Below are 14,947 nucleotides of genomic sequence, written 5' to 3'. Positions count from 1 at the left end.
AAAAGACATAAGGAGTGCACATGCACATAGTGAAGACCATGTGGGGACACAGCCAAAAGGTGGACAACTGGATAACTATCAAATAATTCTAAATACTCCAGAAATCAACCTGAAGACTGACAGAACAAACTCCACAACTAAAGGGAGAGAAGAGTCACATGATAGAAGGTAGGAAGTGTGGAGATCGGTTTAGGGGAGAAATAGATCACTGATGCTATGAAGGGGAGGGAGCTATGGTCACAAAGAAGAGCGAGAGAAAGTAGAGCATAAGGGAATGCACAAGGCAAACATTTTCCTAAAGCCATGGCTGGGAAAATGAGAGGGTATGATTTTGGTGAGTTCTTGCAACCATCAGGGCTTAAAGCCTGGAGTTTTAGAAGTCAGCATGTTTGGCTAGTATAGAGCCATGAAGGTACTATGCTGCTCCTGGAACATAGAAACAATGATCTGAAAAACACCTGACACATGGTGGGGGGAGATAATTTGCTCTTCTCAGAGTGCTTCCCTGAGAGGTAACTTTAACAGAAATATCTCTCTGGGAGACAAAGGAACTGGCTGGTACTATTTAACCCCCCTGCCCCTCATCATAAATACACAACCACCTTCAGGAAGCAGTGCAACACCTATACAAGCATGCTGCCTAATTTGCTTACAATAAGTCCCAGTGCTGTGGTGAGACTGCCCTTCCCAGTCACGCATGTATCAGTCCCAGTGCCATGGACCCTTTCCCCAGAAGACGAGCAGAAATCCCTGACCATACCACATCTCTCAACCAGAGTTCTGCTGGGCTTCAGTTCTAGTGGAAGTCATATCAGGTTTCATATAATAAGCAGACTAAAGTACACCTGGAATTTAAAAAACAAAACAGAGGACCATAGGGGAAGAGAGGGAAAAAAATGAAATAAGACAAGACAAGAAGGAGAGATGAGCCATAAGAGACTCTTAATTTCAGGAAATAAACTGAGGGTTGCTGGGCAGGAGAAGGAAGAGGGGATGGGGTAATTGGGCTATGGACACTGGGGAGAGCATGTGTTATAATGAGCACTGGGTGTTATATAAGACTGATGAATCACAGACCTGTACCCCTGAAACAAATAATGCATTATATATTAATTAATTGAATTTAAATTAAATAAATAATTTTTTAAAATGCAGGCCTATGCTATCATTGCATTTTATTAAATTACATATCTGTGTAACTGAAAATATTGTAATATGTATTGTGTCTATCCATTAGATAAAGAATCCATACATGTGAAGTTTTTATTTATTTATTTTTTTTATTAAAAGATTCTATTCATTTGAGAGATTGAGAGAGAGAGAGCTCTCTGCTGAGCAGGGAGCCTGATGTGGATCCCTATCCCAGGACCCCAGGATCATGACCTGAGCTGAAGGCAGACACTTAACCAACTGAGCCACCCAGGTGCTCCTGTGTGAAAATGTTTTAAAAAGTTGAATAGCAGGACAAAGAGTTTGTATTTTAAATAAATTGTGACCACTAAAAAAGTAAATTTTAAAAAATTAAAAAACAATTACTAATACCATAAAAAATAAAGCATAATCATAAAGATACTTACTGGGCTTATGAAAAGAATGGAAGACATCAGGGAGACCCTTTACCACAGAAATAGTAAAAAAGAGTTAAAAATGAGCCCATCAGAAATGAAGAATGCAATAACTGAGATTGGAAACAGGTTTCATGTAATGAATAGTTAGGCTGGAAAAAGCAGAGGAATGAATTAGTGATATAGAAGACAAAATAATGGAAAATAATGAAGCTGTACAAAAGAGAGAAAAAAAGAATTATGGAACATGAAAATAGACTTAGGTAACTCAGTGACTCCATCAAACATTATAACATCCTTTTTAAGAGTCCCAGAAGAAGAAGAGAGAGAAAAGGAGGCAGAAAACTTATGTGAGGAAATAATAGCTGAAAATTTCCCTTACCCAGGGAAGCAAACAGACAGCAAAATCCAGGAGGCACACAGAACTCCCATCAAGATCAACAAAAGCAGGCCAATAAGATGTTTTGTAATTAAATTTGCAAAATAAAGTGATTAAGAAAAAAATCTCAAAAATACAAGACAAAAGAAGTCCTTAACATACAAGGGAAAACTCATACGGTTAGCGGATCAGATCACGGCAAGCCAGAAGAAAGTGGCATGATAAATTCAACATCCTGAATGGGAAAAATCTGCAGCCAAGAATAGTCTGTCCAGCAAGGCTACCATTCAGAATAGAAAAAAACATAGTTTCCCAGACAAGCAAAAACTAAAGAAGTTTGTGACCACTAAACCAGTTCTGCAAGAAACATTAAAGAGGATTCTTTGAGTGGAAAGAAAAGACCAAAAAATGACAAAGGCAAGAAAAGACCAGAGAAAATCTCCAAAAACGACCAAATAATAAAATAGCAGTAAATAAGTATCTGTCAATAATTAAGCCCCAGAGTTTCTTGGGTGGATGTGACAGGAGTGGGGAGTAGTGTAGTGAACCAAGAGACTTGGTTCAAAAATATGATAGGTAAGGTATAACCAGAGATTAAAAAATCTTTAGCAAAATAGGCTCTCTAGAATAGTTATCTTTATGGGAAAGGTGAGAGTTAGCCTTACTGGGGGAAACTATACTGATTTGTTAATTAAAAAACCATTCTGGGCAGAAAAAAAATAAAGGGAATTATGGTGGTTCTGCTCATTGGACTATCCTCTGGTGAAGTACAGGTAGAAGTATCTTACTTCATGCTCCTAGTTTGAAGTATTTTTTAGAGGTTAATTCATTTAATTGACAAATACTTCCATGCTAACTAGCAATAAGACTTGCTATCTCCTCTATAAACATTCTGGCCTGCATTATTTTTGACTTGGGCCTTCACCTTGCCTTTATCTCTATGCACTCTGTGTTTCAGGGAGCATTCAAATTCTGCCAGTTGGATATTTACATCACAGATTACCGTTTTCTGGACACAATGCTCATCTTCATGCTATATGGCTGGTCTGCCATTCCCCTTACATACCTGCTGAGCTTCTTGTTTACTAGAAGTACTTCTGCCTACATCAAACTTGTCCTATTCAACTACCTTTCGGGCATTTTCAGTCTCCTCATAGACGTCACACTTCAATTCGGTAAGGGGTAAGGGCTTCACAAAGTTTCTTTTTACACAGAAGGAAGCAGTAAATAAATAAGTAGATAGGGACTAAGGACATTAGTAGACAATTAAGTTCTGGGTTTTGGGACAACCCTGTACTTGATGTAAGTCATAAAATTATTTCTGAGTGCCTATCATATTCTGGGTGCTGTGTTAGAGCTGGGATCCTCATGCTGAACGTGACCTACATCTCTAACAACTCCATCTCCTTTACCACATAACTTCACCACCTCCAGTAACTCCACCACATGACTTAAGGAATCTGTTTTGCAACAGATATGGGAAATTTTAGGAACATTTATCCTGAGATTCATTTGCCAGCAAGGGAGAGTGAAGAAAAAAAAAAGCAGCTTTCTTTTTAAAAGAGCCGGTCTCAGAAAGAATAAATTCTGTCTCAAATATATGAGGCCATTGTTATCTTTAAAGGTGTTCTGCCTTGATGATACGGCAGTTTGTAGTGAGATGAAGAGAGGGACGTGTGGAAGGAAATCTTGAGTTCTCGGGAGAGGCTGACAGTTTTGTTTTTTGGAAGAAAAGGTTTTATGGTGTGGCTTTTCTTCCCTAATTCAAAGAAAAGGCACAAGTTTGTGAACACCCTAACCAGATTTTCCAGGAAGAAAATCTCTATATGCATCTGACATAGACATAATTACTTAAGCCCATTTTTTCCTCTTTCAGGATTGGTTTCTACAGTATTCATGAATTTGTATTTCCTTCTTTTCTCTAGTTTTAGATTTGGGAAGATCATCACGTTGTTGTAAGTGGAGTTGGTGTTTCCCCCTCTAAGGTGCCTTTCAATAGGCCTCAGCACTTTTTCACATCCTCCCTTTGTTGTTGCTCCACAATCACTGGCTCCTGCCTTGTTCCCTTGGCCCTTCACTGGTCACAAAAGAATAGCTTGTAATTTCCTTTGAGAATGAATATTAATGAATATTAATATTAATATTAATGAATATTATAAGACTTAAGCTTATGCATAGCTGATGAAAAAACTTGTTAACAGATATGACTTAGCACTCGTTCTCACAAAAGGGTACCCAAATTATGGAAAGCAGATGTTTGTATATTGTTGCACACTTGTCAAAAGAGTGCTACTTCATGACGTGAGGAAGACTCACTTGAAAGCATTTGAGTTTGTGAGCCCTAATCTAAAAGGAAATGATCACTTAAGGGGCTTAAGAGAAATAGTTGTTTCAGAGTAAGACTAGGAATAAATTACTGTTTTAGAAGGTTTTTGAAAGAGTTTTTTAGGAGGACTATGTTGCAAAGAGTAATGCAAAATAGGATGAGAACAAAATGGAAGCCAGTATATTTGGCAATTAGAAAATCAAAGGAGACTTCCATTTTTAAGCAGCAGAACAAATGCTATGATACTATGATACAAAAATAATGAACTGAGAAGAAAGTATGGAATTGGCAGAGGCCAACAATAAAATGAAAACAAATGTCCCCAAAGGTAAGCAAGCATCAAAGATAGCTTTGACTTGTGGTTATTGACAGTATCTGTTGACCTTCATTTTCCATTTTTTAAGTTGTGTGGAACTTAGAAGTCAGAATAAAGAACATAAAGGTGTAAGAAAGATTTAGTATCTTCTATTGAAATTAGAATTTCAAAAGACTATGTCCTCATTATAAGGAAGAACAAAACTAACACCACAATAGGACACAGAAAGGAAATTTGTAAAGATTGATTTGGCACTGAAATGAAGAATAATAATTTCCCTTTGGAATTTTTAAACACATGCAACTATTCATACTGGCTTGTGTCCTAAAATCAGAGAACCAATGTAAGCTGAAAAACATACCCTGGTAATTTATTTTAAGTAATCTCGGTTGGTTGTGCCCTCAGGTGAATGGCAAAGGGACACATAATTCCTTGACTTCAAAGTATTCCCATAGTTATATTTGCTGGAGAACTTAAGATCGAATAAAGGAAGGAAAAGAGGAAAAAACCAAGGTCTGGAGCAAGTGTTAGTAGAAACCATAAATTGTAGAATCAGAATCAGACCTCCAAAATTAAGATTTGGGATTTTTAGAATGATATAAAATATGTATGCCTAAAATATTTAAATTGTAACAGAGTCTTAGGAATATGAGCAAATAATAGAATATAAATGATAGAACATATAACAAATAATAGAACATGTATCATATATGTTATATATGCATACAAATATATGTTTAAATTATTAATATGTATAATATGTGTATTTCATAAATTGTAAAAGAGTGTCTCAGGAATATATGTATATAGTATATATATAACATATATCATGGAATATATAATAAATAATAGAAATATATACATTTATGCATATGCTATATATGTACGTGTATGTTTTATATGTGTATTATACACACACACACACACACACACACACACAGAACAAGTAGATTTGGAAAAGATCCAAAAAGAATCCTGAGAAATGTTAAGATTTAATAATAATTTAAATTAAGAACTCAATGGATAGAAGTGACACCATATAGATGGGTATTGTTTTTTTATCCATTCCGTCACCCTATGTCTTTTGATTGGAGCATTTGGCCCATTTACATTGAAACTAATTACTGAAAGATATGTATTCATTGCCATTTTATTACTTGCTTTGTGGTTGTTTCTGAAGTTTTCCCCTGATCTTTTCTTGTCTTTCATGTTTTGTTTATTTTCTTTAGTGATATATTTAGAGTTCTTTTCTTCATTGTTTACAAATTTATTTGTGGTTTTCGACTTGTGGTTACCATTAGGTTTGTATATGACAAGTCCTGCATATAGCAGTCTATATTAAATCGATGGTCATGTAAGTTTGAACCCATTCTTTTCTCCTCTCCGTTTTATGTGTATGTGTTATATTTTTTGTGAAATTAAATACAATTAAAATTTCGTTCCACGGCTACAATGGGCACATTTCAAGTGCTCAATAGCCAGTTGTGTGTATTGGTACAGCTATAGAGCTATTCCGTATTCATAAAAAGATAGTGCTGGTATATATTGTGCCATTTTTGGTATCTGTTTAATTGGCTAATATCCTGGAATTTTCAATCTGGATCAATTACTTGACACTAGACACAGTCACCATGGGTTGGACACTTAAGTTTTGCTCTTGGCCATCTCTCTTTGCCCAAAGTGTCTTATATGAAATTTCTGTTTAGACTAGATTTTATCTTCTTTGTAAATACTGAATTCATAAAAAAATAAAAATAAAAATAAAAACGAATACTGAATTCATGATCAAGATTCCATAATGTCAATTCATAAATTAAGCATGTTTATATTATCAGGAATTTAGTCTCTAATAATTGTTCATATTAAATACATTCTTGAACAATTATCACATGATCTCCCTGATATGAGGGAGAGGCAACGTGGGGGGCTTAGGGGTTAGGAAAGGAATAAATGAAACAAGATGGGATTGGGAGGAAGACAAGCCATAAGAGAGTCTTAGTCTCACAAAACAAACTGAGGGTTGTTGGTGGGGAGGGGGAAAAGGGAGAGGTTGGTTGGGTTATGGACATTGGGGAAGGTATGTGCTATGGTAAGTGCTGTGAAGTGTAAACCTGGTGATTCACAGACCTGTACCCCTGGGGCTAATAACATATTATATGTTAATAAAAAAAATTAAAAAATACATTCTTGATACAGATAGCAATTATCTATCAGCTGGTTCCTTGAAGATTTTTCTACTCTCAAACATGTCATAATTTCCCTAATTGCTCCCTGCTATTGAATTATAGGGTTTATCTCCAACTTCTACTTTATTGCCTTTCTTGATCGATTAGGATTAGATATAAAAAATAGTAGTGGTTTCCTATCCATATCAGGTGTCAGGAAGTCTTATCACATGGACACCCACTTCACCAAAGAGACTTTTCAGAACTCTGCAGTATCAACACAAAATGTGCCACTGGGTGTCAATTGGAACAACTTATTGGAAGTAATTAGTGTTCTTCAAATATAATCATCTGTTTTTTTTTTTTTAATTCCCTGAGCTTGCTTTGACCATCCTTGGTGGATTTGTTGTCCTGGAGAAAGTTAATTTCCTATAATGAAATCTAATCTTATCATCTTTTTCAGAAGTTCAACATAAGATGTCAAAAACCACCAGAGCCTTCATACTTAATTCATTACTGCTCTTTCCCAATTACAACCTTGCGAAGTGTATCAGTGACTATTTTACTTTCCACCTGATAAAGAAATGGTGCTCTGGAAATAAGCCTCCTATCTACCTTAATTGTAGTAAAGAAAGTAAGTATTATTAACCTTAAACATAAAATTGCCAGTAATTTTTCCAGCAAAAATGGGTTAACTGGGGAATGGCACAGAATTGCAATGCAGGATAAAAAGTTAGAGCAAATCATAGGCAAGTCTCATAAGCATTGTTTTAGAGAGGAGTATTATTCAGGAGGAGGGAGGAAGCTGGGACAGACACTTGGAAAAAGAAAAAAAAAAGTCCATTGGAGAGAAGCAAGAGTTTAGGGTGATGACTTTCTAGTTGGCTGAGTTGCAGGAGTAGTCAGTTTCTCATAGGAGATACAGTGTACATTTTTGTTGTTGTTGGGTCCTGTCATGGATGATTCTTTTCTATTGAGTCTTCTTTTGGATCTATAATTGATAATTCTTGTCATTAACAAGTCTTAGGGTGTGAGAATTCCCCCTGCTGGCATCCCCACTCCACTTTAGAGAAGCTTCCCTTTATTAATCTTCACAGTATTCTTGGCATCCCTAAGTCTAAGAAATTAGTCTCAGGCTTAACCCATGAGACATGTGGGGAATCAGACCTTATTTCAAAGGAGGGAGTCAGGACACATGTTCAATACATAGGGTCGTTTTGCAAGACTAGGGGGAAACCTTTGGAAATATAATAAAACCTCAGAAGCAAAGCCAAGGTAAGTTTAAAGTAGTCATCAGATAAAAAAAGAGCTACTAATAATCAACCATCTAGTAACTACATACATTATTTTAAATTGCCACAACTTCAAGTTCTCAGTTTTTACACTCATTTCAAGGAAGAGGACTATGTGCCCTCTGCCACTCAGCTTTTATGGTCCAGAACTGGGATTCACTGTTTATGTTCCCTCATTGCATAAAGCATTTCATCTTTGGAAAAGAACCTCCAGGGGAAGAATTTGTATTATATTTACTTTTCCTATTTTCCACCACCTTCACCACTCATAAGCACCCACACTTACCTGCCCACAACTTATTTGAAGGAATGGATGAAATCCATTCTCCAGTGTTTAATATAGTATCTGCATGTAGAGGAATTCAACTGTTTATCGGTTTTTGTTTTTGTTTTTTAATTGTTGTTGTTGTCATTTTAGATAAATAGGTAAAGTTCAGGATGTGATAATTTGGGTGATAAAGAGATGTACAGTAAAGAAAAAGTACAGCAAAGAAAAAAAAACAAAGAAAAGTAAGAGAAAGGCAAACAGTACTGCAGATTTTTTGAAAAGGGTAAACATTCATGTTAACTCTAGAAATCCTCATGGTAGTGCTGTATCATTTAGTAGGTAATTTTGAAAATACCTTACTTTGGTGAGAGTGGGCAGAGTGAGAAGGAATACTTAGTAAGCCAGATCTTACCTAGAACTGTAGTCAATGACCTCAAGAGGGAAGCTCAGTGTTCAGAACTATAAATTGTATGATAATAAATTTTAGGGGATGAAGTGAGGTAGAAAGAAATGGAAGAGAAACATTTCAAGTAAAATATAGTTACATGGAAAGTTAGATATTATTGAGTCTCCATAGGACAGGGAATATTTTGCACAATGTAGAAGTGTTCCAGTTTCTCTATATCCTCTCCAACAATTGTTATTTTTCCATTTTTTAAAAATTATATAGCCTTTCTAATAGGTATGAAGTTGTATCACATTATTGTTTCAATTTGCATATCTCTAATGTTACCAGTGATGATGAGCATCTTTTTGTTATCTGTTATCCATTCATGTATTTTTTTCATAGAAATTCAAGTATATAGTTTTCTTGTAACAGAAATTCTATGGCTTTTATTCAACTTTCTTCTCAAAGCTCAAGAAATATCACTAATGGTCATTTTTACCTTTTAAAGCAAAGTGTTATCTTTTATATGAGTATTTGTGCTTTAATACTTTCTTCTAATTATTAACTTAAGATTTCAGATGTCTGAAAGGATTTGGGGCTTATTTTTTATAGCATCCAATAATAAGCATATCAGTAAATATATTAATATATGCTTACTTGATTATTATATATTATATTCATGAAATTAACCTTCAAAATTCATTGTTGAAAAGTTATTTGGGTAGTAGGATAACCACTTTTCACACTCCAAATAGTTTACTTGTCCCAATTAGCCTAATACTTCATTCCATCTTTTATTTCTTCTTTATTGTTTTTTAGTCCTTGTTTATGGTGTATTAAGATCGCTCTCTTTCAATCCACCTCCCCCCTCCCCCCGCCATTTTCAGGAACTGCAAAGAACATTTATTCTTTGGAAGAGAAAATGATTGGAAAGTACATGATTATAATGAGTATCACAGGCTATATTTGCCTTCTCTTCATTTTCTTTTTGGACACTACTTTGTGGAAGATAAGAACATTTTTCAATCAGTATATTTACTTTGGTATCTATAAGACATTCAGGAAGGTGAGTAATTATGCATGAGCCTTAACTCCAAGCAGAATCTTTAAAAAAAAAAAAAAAAGTAGGGGGGAGGGTGCTTGGGTGGCCCAGTTGGTTAAGCCTCTGCCTTTGGCTCAGGTCATGATCTCAGAGTCCTGGTTCAAGCCCCACATCGGGCTTCCTGCTAGTGGAGAGTCTGTTTCTCACTCTCCCTTTGCCTCTCCCTGGTTTGTACTCACATCTGTCTTGCTCACTGTCTCTCAAATAAATAAATCTTAAAAAAAAAAAAAAAAGAAAGAAAGAATAACTCCAAGCAACTGGAACATTAAACCTAAAAATTATATATATCTATACATGACTATCTCATTTACTGGTAAAAGAAAAATCAGTGTTCACAGAAATGTATTCTTTTTTTAAAAATGTATTTATTTGTTTGAGAAAGAGTGTGTGTGAGTTGGGGATGTGGGGGCAGAGAGAGAATCCTGAAGCACACTCCCTGCTGAGCTCAGAGTGCAGAGCCCAGCAGGGGACTGGCTTGGTCCTAGGAGTCTGAGATCATGACCTGAGCTGAAACCAAGAGTGGCTGCTTAACTGACTGAGCCACACAGGTGTCCCAGAAACATATTTTCTTAAATAAAATCTGATGAAGTTCTAGAACATAAGTGAGGTTTGGTGGGGTGAGTTCCGGAGCCGATGACCAAGAAAGAATTCTTGAGACATCTTTGGTGCAAAATGGTGGTTTATTAAAGGGGACAGGACTCGTGGGCAGGTGGAGATGCTGCTGCCCTGGGTTGTGAGGGAAGGCAGGCTAAGAACCCTGCGGTTGGGGGAAGGTGAGGGAAAGGGAGGTTTCAACAGAGCTTTCATATGCTAAAGAGGACCTACGAGGTGCCGGGATCATTGTTGTCTTTTGGCAAGCCATTAACATCAAGATAGTTGGGAGATTACTATCTTGCAGGATTGGGATCTCTGCAAGTCAAATATTTGTTTCTCCTTTAAGGTGGTCAGCGGTGCCTTAGAATTGTTACACATATTACCGAGGGGAGCAGGTGGAGAGGGAGTGCAAGATGCCAGCTTTTGCTTTGTCCTCAGCCAACCTTCTGCTCCCTCATCAAAATCCACTGAGGTTTAGTTTACCTACAATAAAATGCACTTGTTTTTATTCATTATTTCAAAGAACCAAATTTTTCTTTACTAATTTTCTTTATTTTTGATTGCTTTCTCTTTCATTGATATTTTTGAGCTTTATTTAAAATTTTTTCTTCCTGCTGCTTGCTTTTGGGATACTTCTTCCTACCTTCCTTATGAGAAGAATGAAACTACAGGTTTTAGGTCTTTCTTCTGTAATAACATAAACATTTAAAGCAAAACATTTCCCTGCAAACAGTCCTCTAACTCTATCCTGAAAAAAATTTGATTACTTCTATTTTCATTATCATTCAAATGTTTAACTATTTTTAAATTTAAATTTTTTTAATTTTTTATAAATGTATGATGTATTTTTAGCCCCAGGGGTACAGGTCTGTGAATTGCCAGGTTTACACACTTCACAGCACTCACCATAGCACATACCTTCCCCAATGTCCATAACCCCATCACCCTCTCCTGAACCCCTCCCAACCCCCCAACCCCCCCCCCCCCCCCCCCCCGCCGGCAACCCTCAGTTTGTTTTGTGAGATTAAGAGTCTCTTATGGTTTGTCTCCCTCCCAATCCCATCTTGTTTCATTTATTCTTTTCCTAACCCCCAAGCCCCCCACGTTGCATCTCTGCTTCCTCATATCAAGGAGATCATATGATAGTTGTGTTTCTCTGATTGACTTATTTCACTAACCATAATACCCTCTAGTTCCATCCACGTCATCACAAATGGCAAGATTTCATTTCTTTTGATGGCTGCATAGTATTCCATTGTATATATATACACCACTTCTTCTTTATCCATTCATCTGTTGATGGACATCTAGGTTCCTTCCATAGTTTAGCTATTGTGAACATTGCTGCTATAAACATTGGGGTGCACGTGCCCCTTCAGATCACTACATTTGTATCTTTAGGGTAAATACCCAGTAGTTCAATTCCTGGGTCATAGGGTAGCTCTAGTTTCAACTTTTTGAGGAACATCCATGCTGTTTTCCAGAGTGGCTGCACCAGCTTACATTCCCACCAACAGTGTAGGAGGGTTCCCCTTTCTCCTCATCCTCGCCAGCATCTGTCGTTTCCTGACTTGTTAATTTTAGTCATCCTGACTGGCATGAGGTGGTATCTCATTGTGGTTTTGATTTGTATTTCCCTGATGCCGAGTGATATGGAGCACTTTTTCATGTGTCCTTTGGCCATCTGGATGTCTTCTTTGCAGAAATGTCTGTTCATGTCCTCTGCCCATTTCTTGATTGGATTATTTGTTCTTTGGGTGTTGAGTTTGCTAAGTTCTTTATAGATTTTGGACACCAGCCCTTTATCTGATATGACATTTGCAAATATCTTCTCCCATTCTGTCAGTTGTCGTTTGGTTTTGTTAACTGTTTGCTTTGCTGTGCAAAAGCTTTTGATCTTGATGAAATCCCAATAGTTCATTTTTGCCCTTGCTTCCCTTGCCTTTGGCAATGTTCCTAGGAAGAAGTTGAGGTGGCTGAGGCCGAAGAGGTTGCTGCCTGCATTTTCCTCAAGGATTTTGATGGATTCCTTTCTCACATTGAGGTCCTTCATCCATTTTCAGTCTATTTTCGTGTGGGGTGTAAGAAAATGGTCCAGTTTCATTTTTCTGCATGTGTCTGTCCAATTTTCCCAACACCATTTGTTGAAGATGCTGTCTTTTTTCCATTGGACATTCTTTCCTGCTTTGTCGAAGATTAGTTGACCATAGAGTTGAGGGCCCATTTCTGGGCTCTCTATTCTGTTCCATTGTTCTATGTGTTTTTGTGCCAGTACCACACTGTCTTGATAATGACAGCTTTGTAATAGAGCTTGAAGTCTGGAATTGTGATGCCACCAACTTTGGCTTTGTTTTTCAATATTCCTTTGGCTATTCGAGGTCTTTTCTGGTTCCATATAAATTTTAGGATTATTTGTTCCATTTCTTTGAAAAAAATGGATGGTATTTTTATAGGGATTGCATTAAATGTGCAGATTGCTTTAGGTAGCATAGACATTTTCACAATATTTGTTCTTCCAATCCAGAAGCATGGAACCTTTTTCCATTTCTTTGAGTCTTCCTCAATTTCTTTCATGAGTATAGTTTTCTGAGTATAGATTCTTTGCCTCTTTGGTTAGGTTTATTCCTAGGTATCTTTTGGCTTTGGGTGCAATTGTAAATGAGATAGACTCCTTAATTTCTCTTTCTTCTGTCTTGTTGTTGGTGTAAAGAAATGCAACTGATTTCTGTGCATTGATTTTATATCCTGACACTTTACTGAATTCCTGTACAAGTTCTAGCAGATTTGGAGTGGAGTCTTTTGGGTTTTCCACATATAGTATCATATCATCTGCAAAGAGTGATAGTTTGACTTCTTCTTTGCCGATTTGGATGCCTTTAATTTCTTTTTGTTGTCTGATTGCTGAGGCTAGGACTTCTAGCTTTCAGTTTTTCTCCATTGAGAATGATATTGCGGTGGGTTTTTCATAGATGGCTTTGATCATATTGAGGTATGTGCCCTCTATTCCTACACTTTAAAGAGTTTTGATCAGGAAGGGATGCTATACTTTGTCAAATGCTTTTTCAGCATCTATTGAGAGTATCATATGGTTCTTGTTCTTTCTTTTATTAATGTATTGTATCACATTGATTGATATGCGGATGTTGAACTAAACTTGCAGTCCTGGAATAAATCCCACTTGGTCGTGGTGAATAATGCTTTTAATGTACTGTTGGATCCTATGACTAGTATTTTGGTGAGAATTTTTACATCTGTGTTCATCAAGGATATTGGTCTGTAATTCTCTTTTTTGATGGGATCCTTGTCTGGTTTTGGGATCAAGGTGATGCTGGCCTCATAAAATGAGTTTGGAAGTTTTCCTTCCATTTCTATTTTTTGAAACAGTTTCAGGAGAATAGGAATTAATTCTTCTTTAAATGTTTGGTAGAATTCCCCTGGGAAGCTGTCTGGCCCTGGGCTTTTGTTTGTTTGGAGACAAATGTTTAAGTATTTTTAAAATTTCCTGTATAATTTCTTTTTTTGATTTATGGATTACTGAAAAGTTAAATAAATTTCAAAATATTTGGGAAGTTTCTAGATATATTAATTATTATTGATTTCTAGTTTAATTCCTTCATAGTCAAAAAACACACTCTATAGTCAATCCTTTTAAATTAATTCATAATTGCTCTATGGCTCAGCATGCAATCAATCTTGGTGATATGCCATATGCATGTGAAATAAATGTGTCTTTTGTATTTGTTAGTTATAATGTTCTATAAATATCAATTAGGTTATGATGAGTGATGGGATTGCTTACATCACCTAGTTTCTAACTGATATTTTTGTTAGATTTATCTTTCAATTGCTGAGAAAAGAATGTAAAATCTCCAATCCTAGTTATAGGTTTGTTTATTTTTCCCTTTAGTTCTGTCACTTTTATTTTTTTTTTAAAGATTTATTTATTTATTTGACAGAGAGAGAAAAATCACAAGTGGGCAGAGGCAGGCAGAGAGAGAGGGAGAAGCAGGCTCCCCGCTGAGCAAGGAGCCCGACTTGGGGCTGAGATCATGATCTGAGCCGAAGGCAGAGGCTTTAACCCACTGAGACACCAGGCAGAGGCTTTAACCCACTGAGACACCCAGGCACCCCAGTTCTGTCATTTTTAAAAATATATATTTGAATCTCTATCATTAAGCTAATAAACATTTATTATTATATGTCTTTCTGATTAATTGAATTATGGAGTATCATGGGTAATGACATATGTCTCTGATAATATTCTTTGTCTTAATGTCTATTTCCTGTGACATTAATGGGCACCTTCACTCTTGTACAGTTTCTCATGGTATGTCATTTTACATATATTTATTTTGTTTTTTTTTAATCTTCATTTTATTTTATTTTTTTCAGTGTTTCAAGCTTCATTGTTTATGCAACACACCCAGTGCCCCATGCAATACGTGCCCTCCTTAATACACACGACCAGGCTCACTCATCCCCCAACTTCCCTCATCTCTGTAACCCTCAGTTTGTTTCTCAGAATCAAGTCTCTCCTCTTTTGTCTCTCCCT

The 14,947-nt window shown here is 36.4% G+C and overlaps 1 protein-coding gene across 2 annotated transcripts in view; it reads left to right on the top strand.

Annotated features, from left to right (window-relative positions):
* Positions 1–14,947, top strand: part of LOC116581390 (ATP-binding cassette sub-family A member 3-like) — a 124,420-nt gene that overhangs the window by 82,358 nt on the left and 27,115 nt on the right. For both annotated transcript variants that reach the window (XM_032328554.1, XM_032328555.1), the window contains exons 22-24: positions 2,903–3,119; positions 7,215–7,385; positions 9,587–9,765. In XM_032328554.1, the coding sequence (XP_032184445.1) occupies positions 2,903–3,119; positions 7,215–7,385; positions 9,587–9,765 (567 nt within the window). The remainder of the gene's footprint in view (positions 1–2,902; positions 3,120–7,214; positions 7,386–9,586; positions 9,766–14,947) is intronic.

This window comes from Mustela erminea, chromosome 20, assembly GCF_009829155.1.
Source record: "Mustela erminea isolate mMusErm1 chromosome 20, mMusErm1.Pri, whole genome shotgun sequence".
Taxonomy (NCBI): domain Eukaryota; kingdom Metazoa; phylum Chordata; class Mammalia; order Carnivora; family Mustelidae; genus Mustela; species Mustela erminea.
Note: the sequence above shows the minus strand (reverse complement) of the source record. Positions and strands in the feature narration are given on the sequence as shown.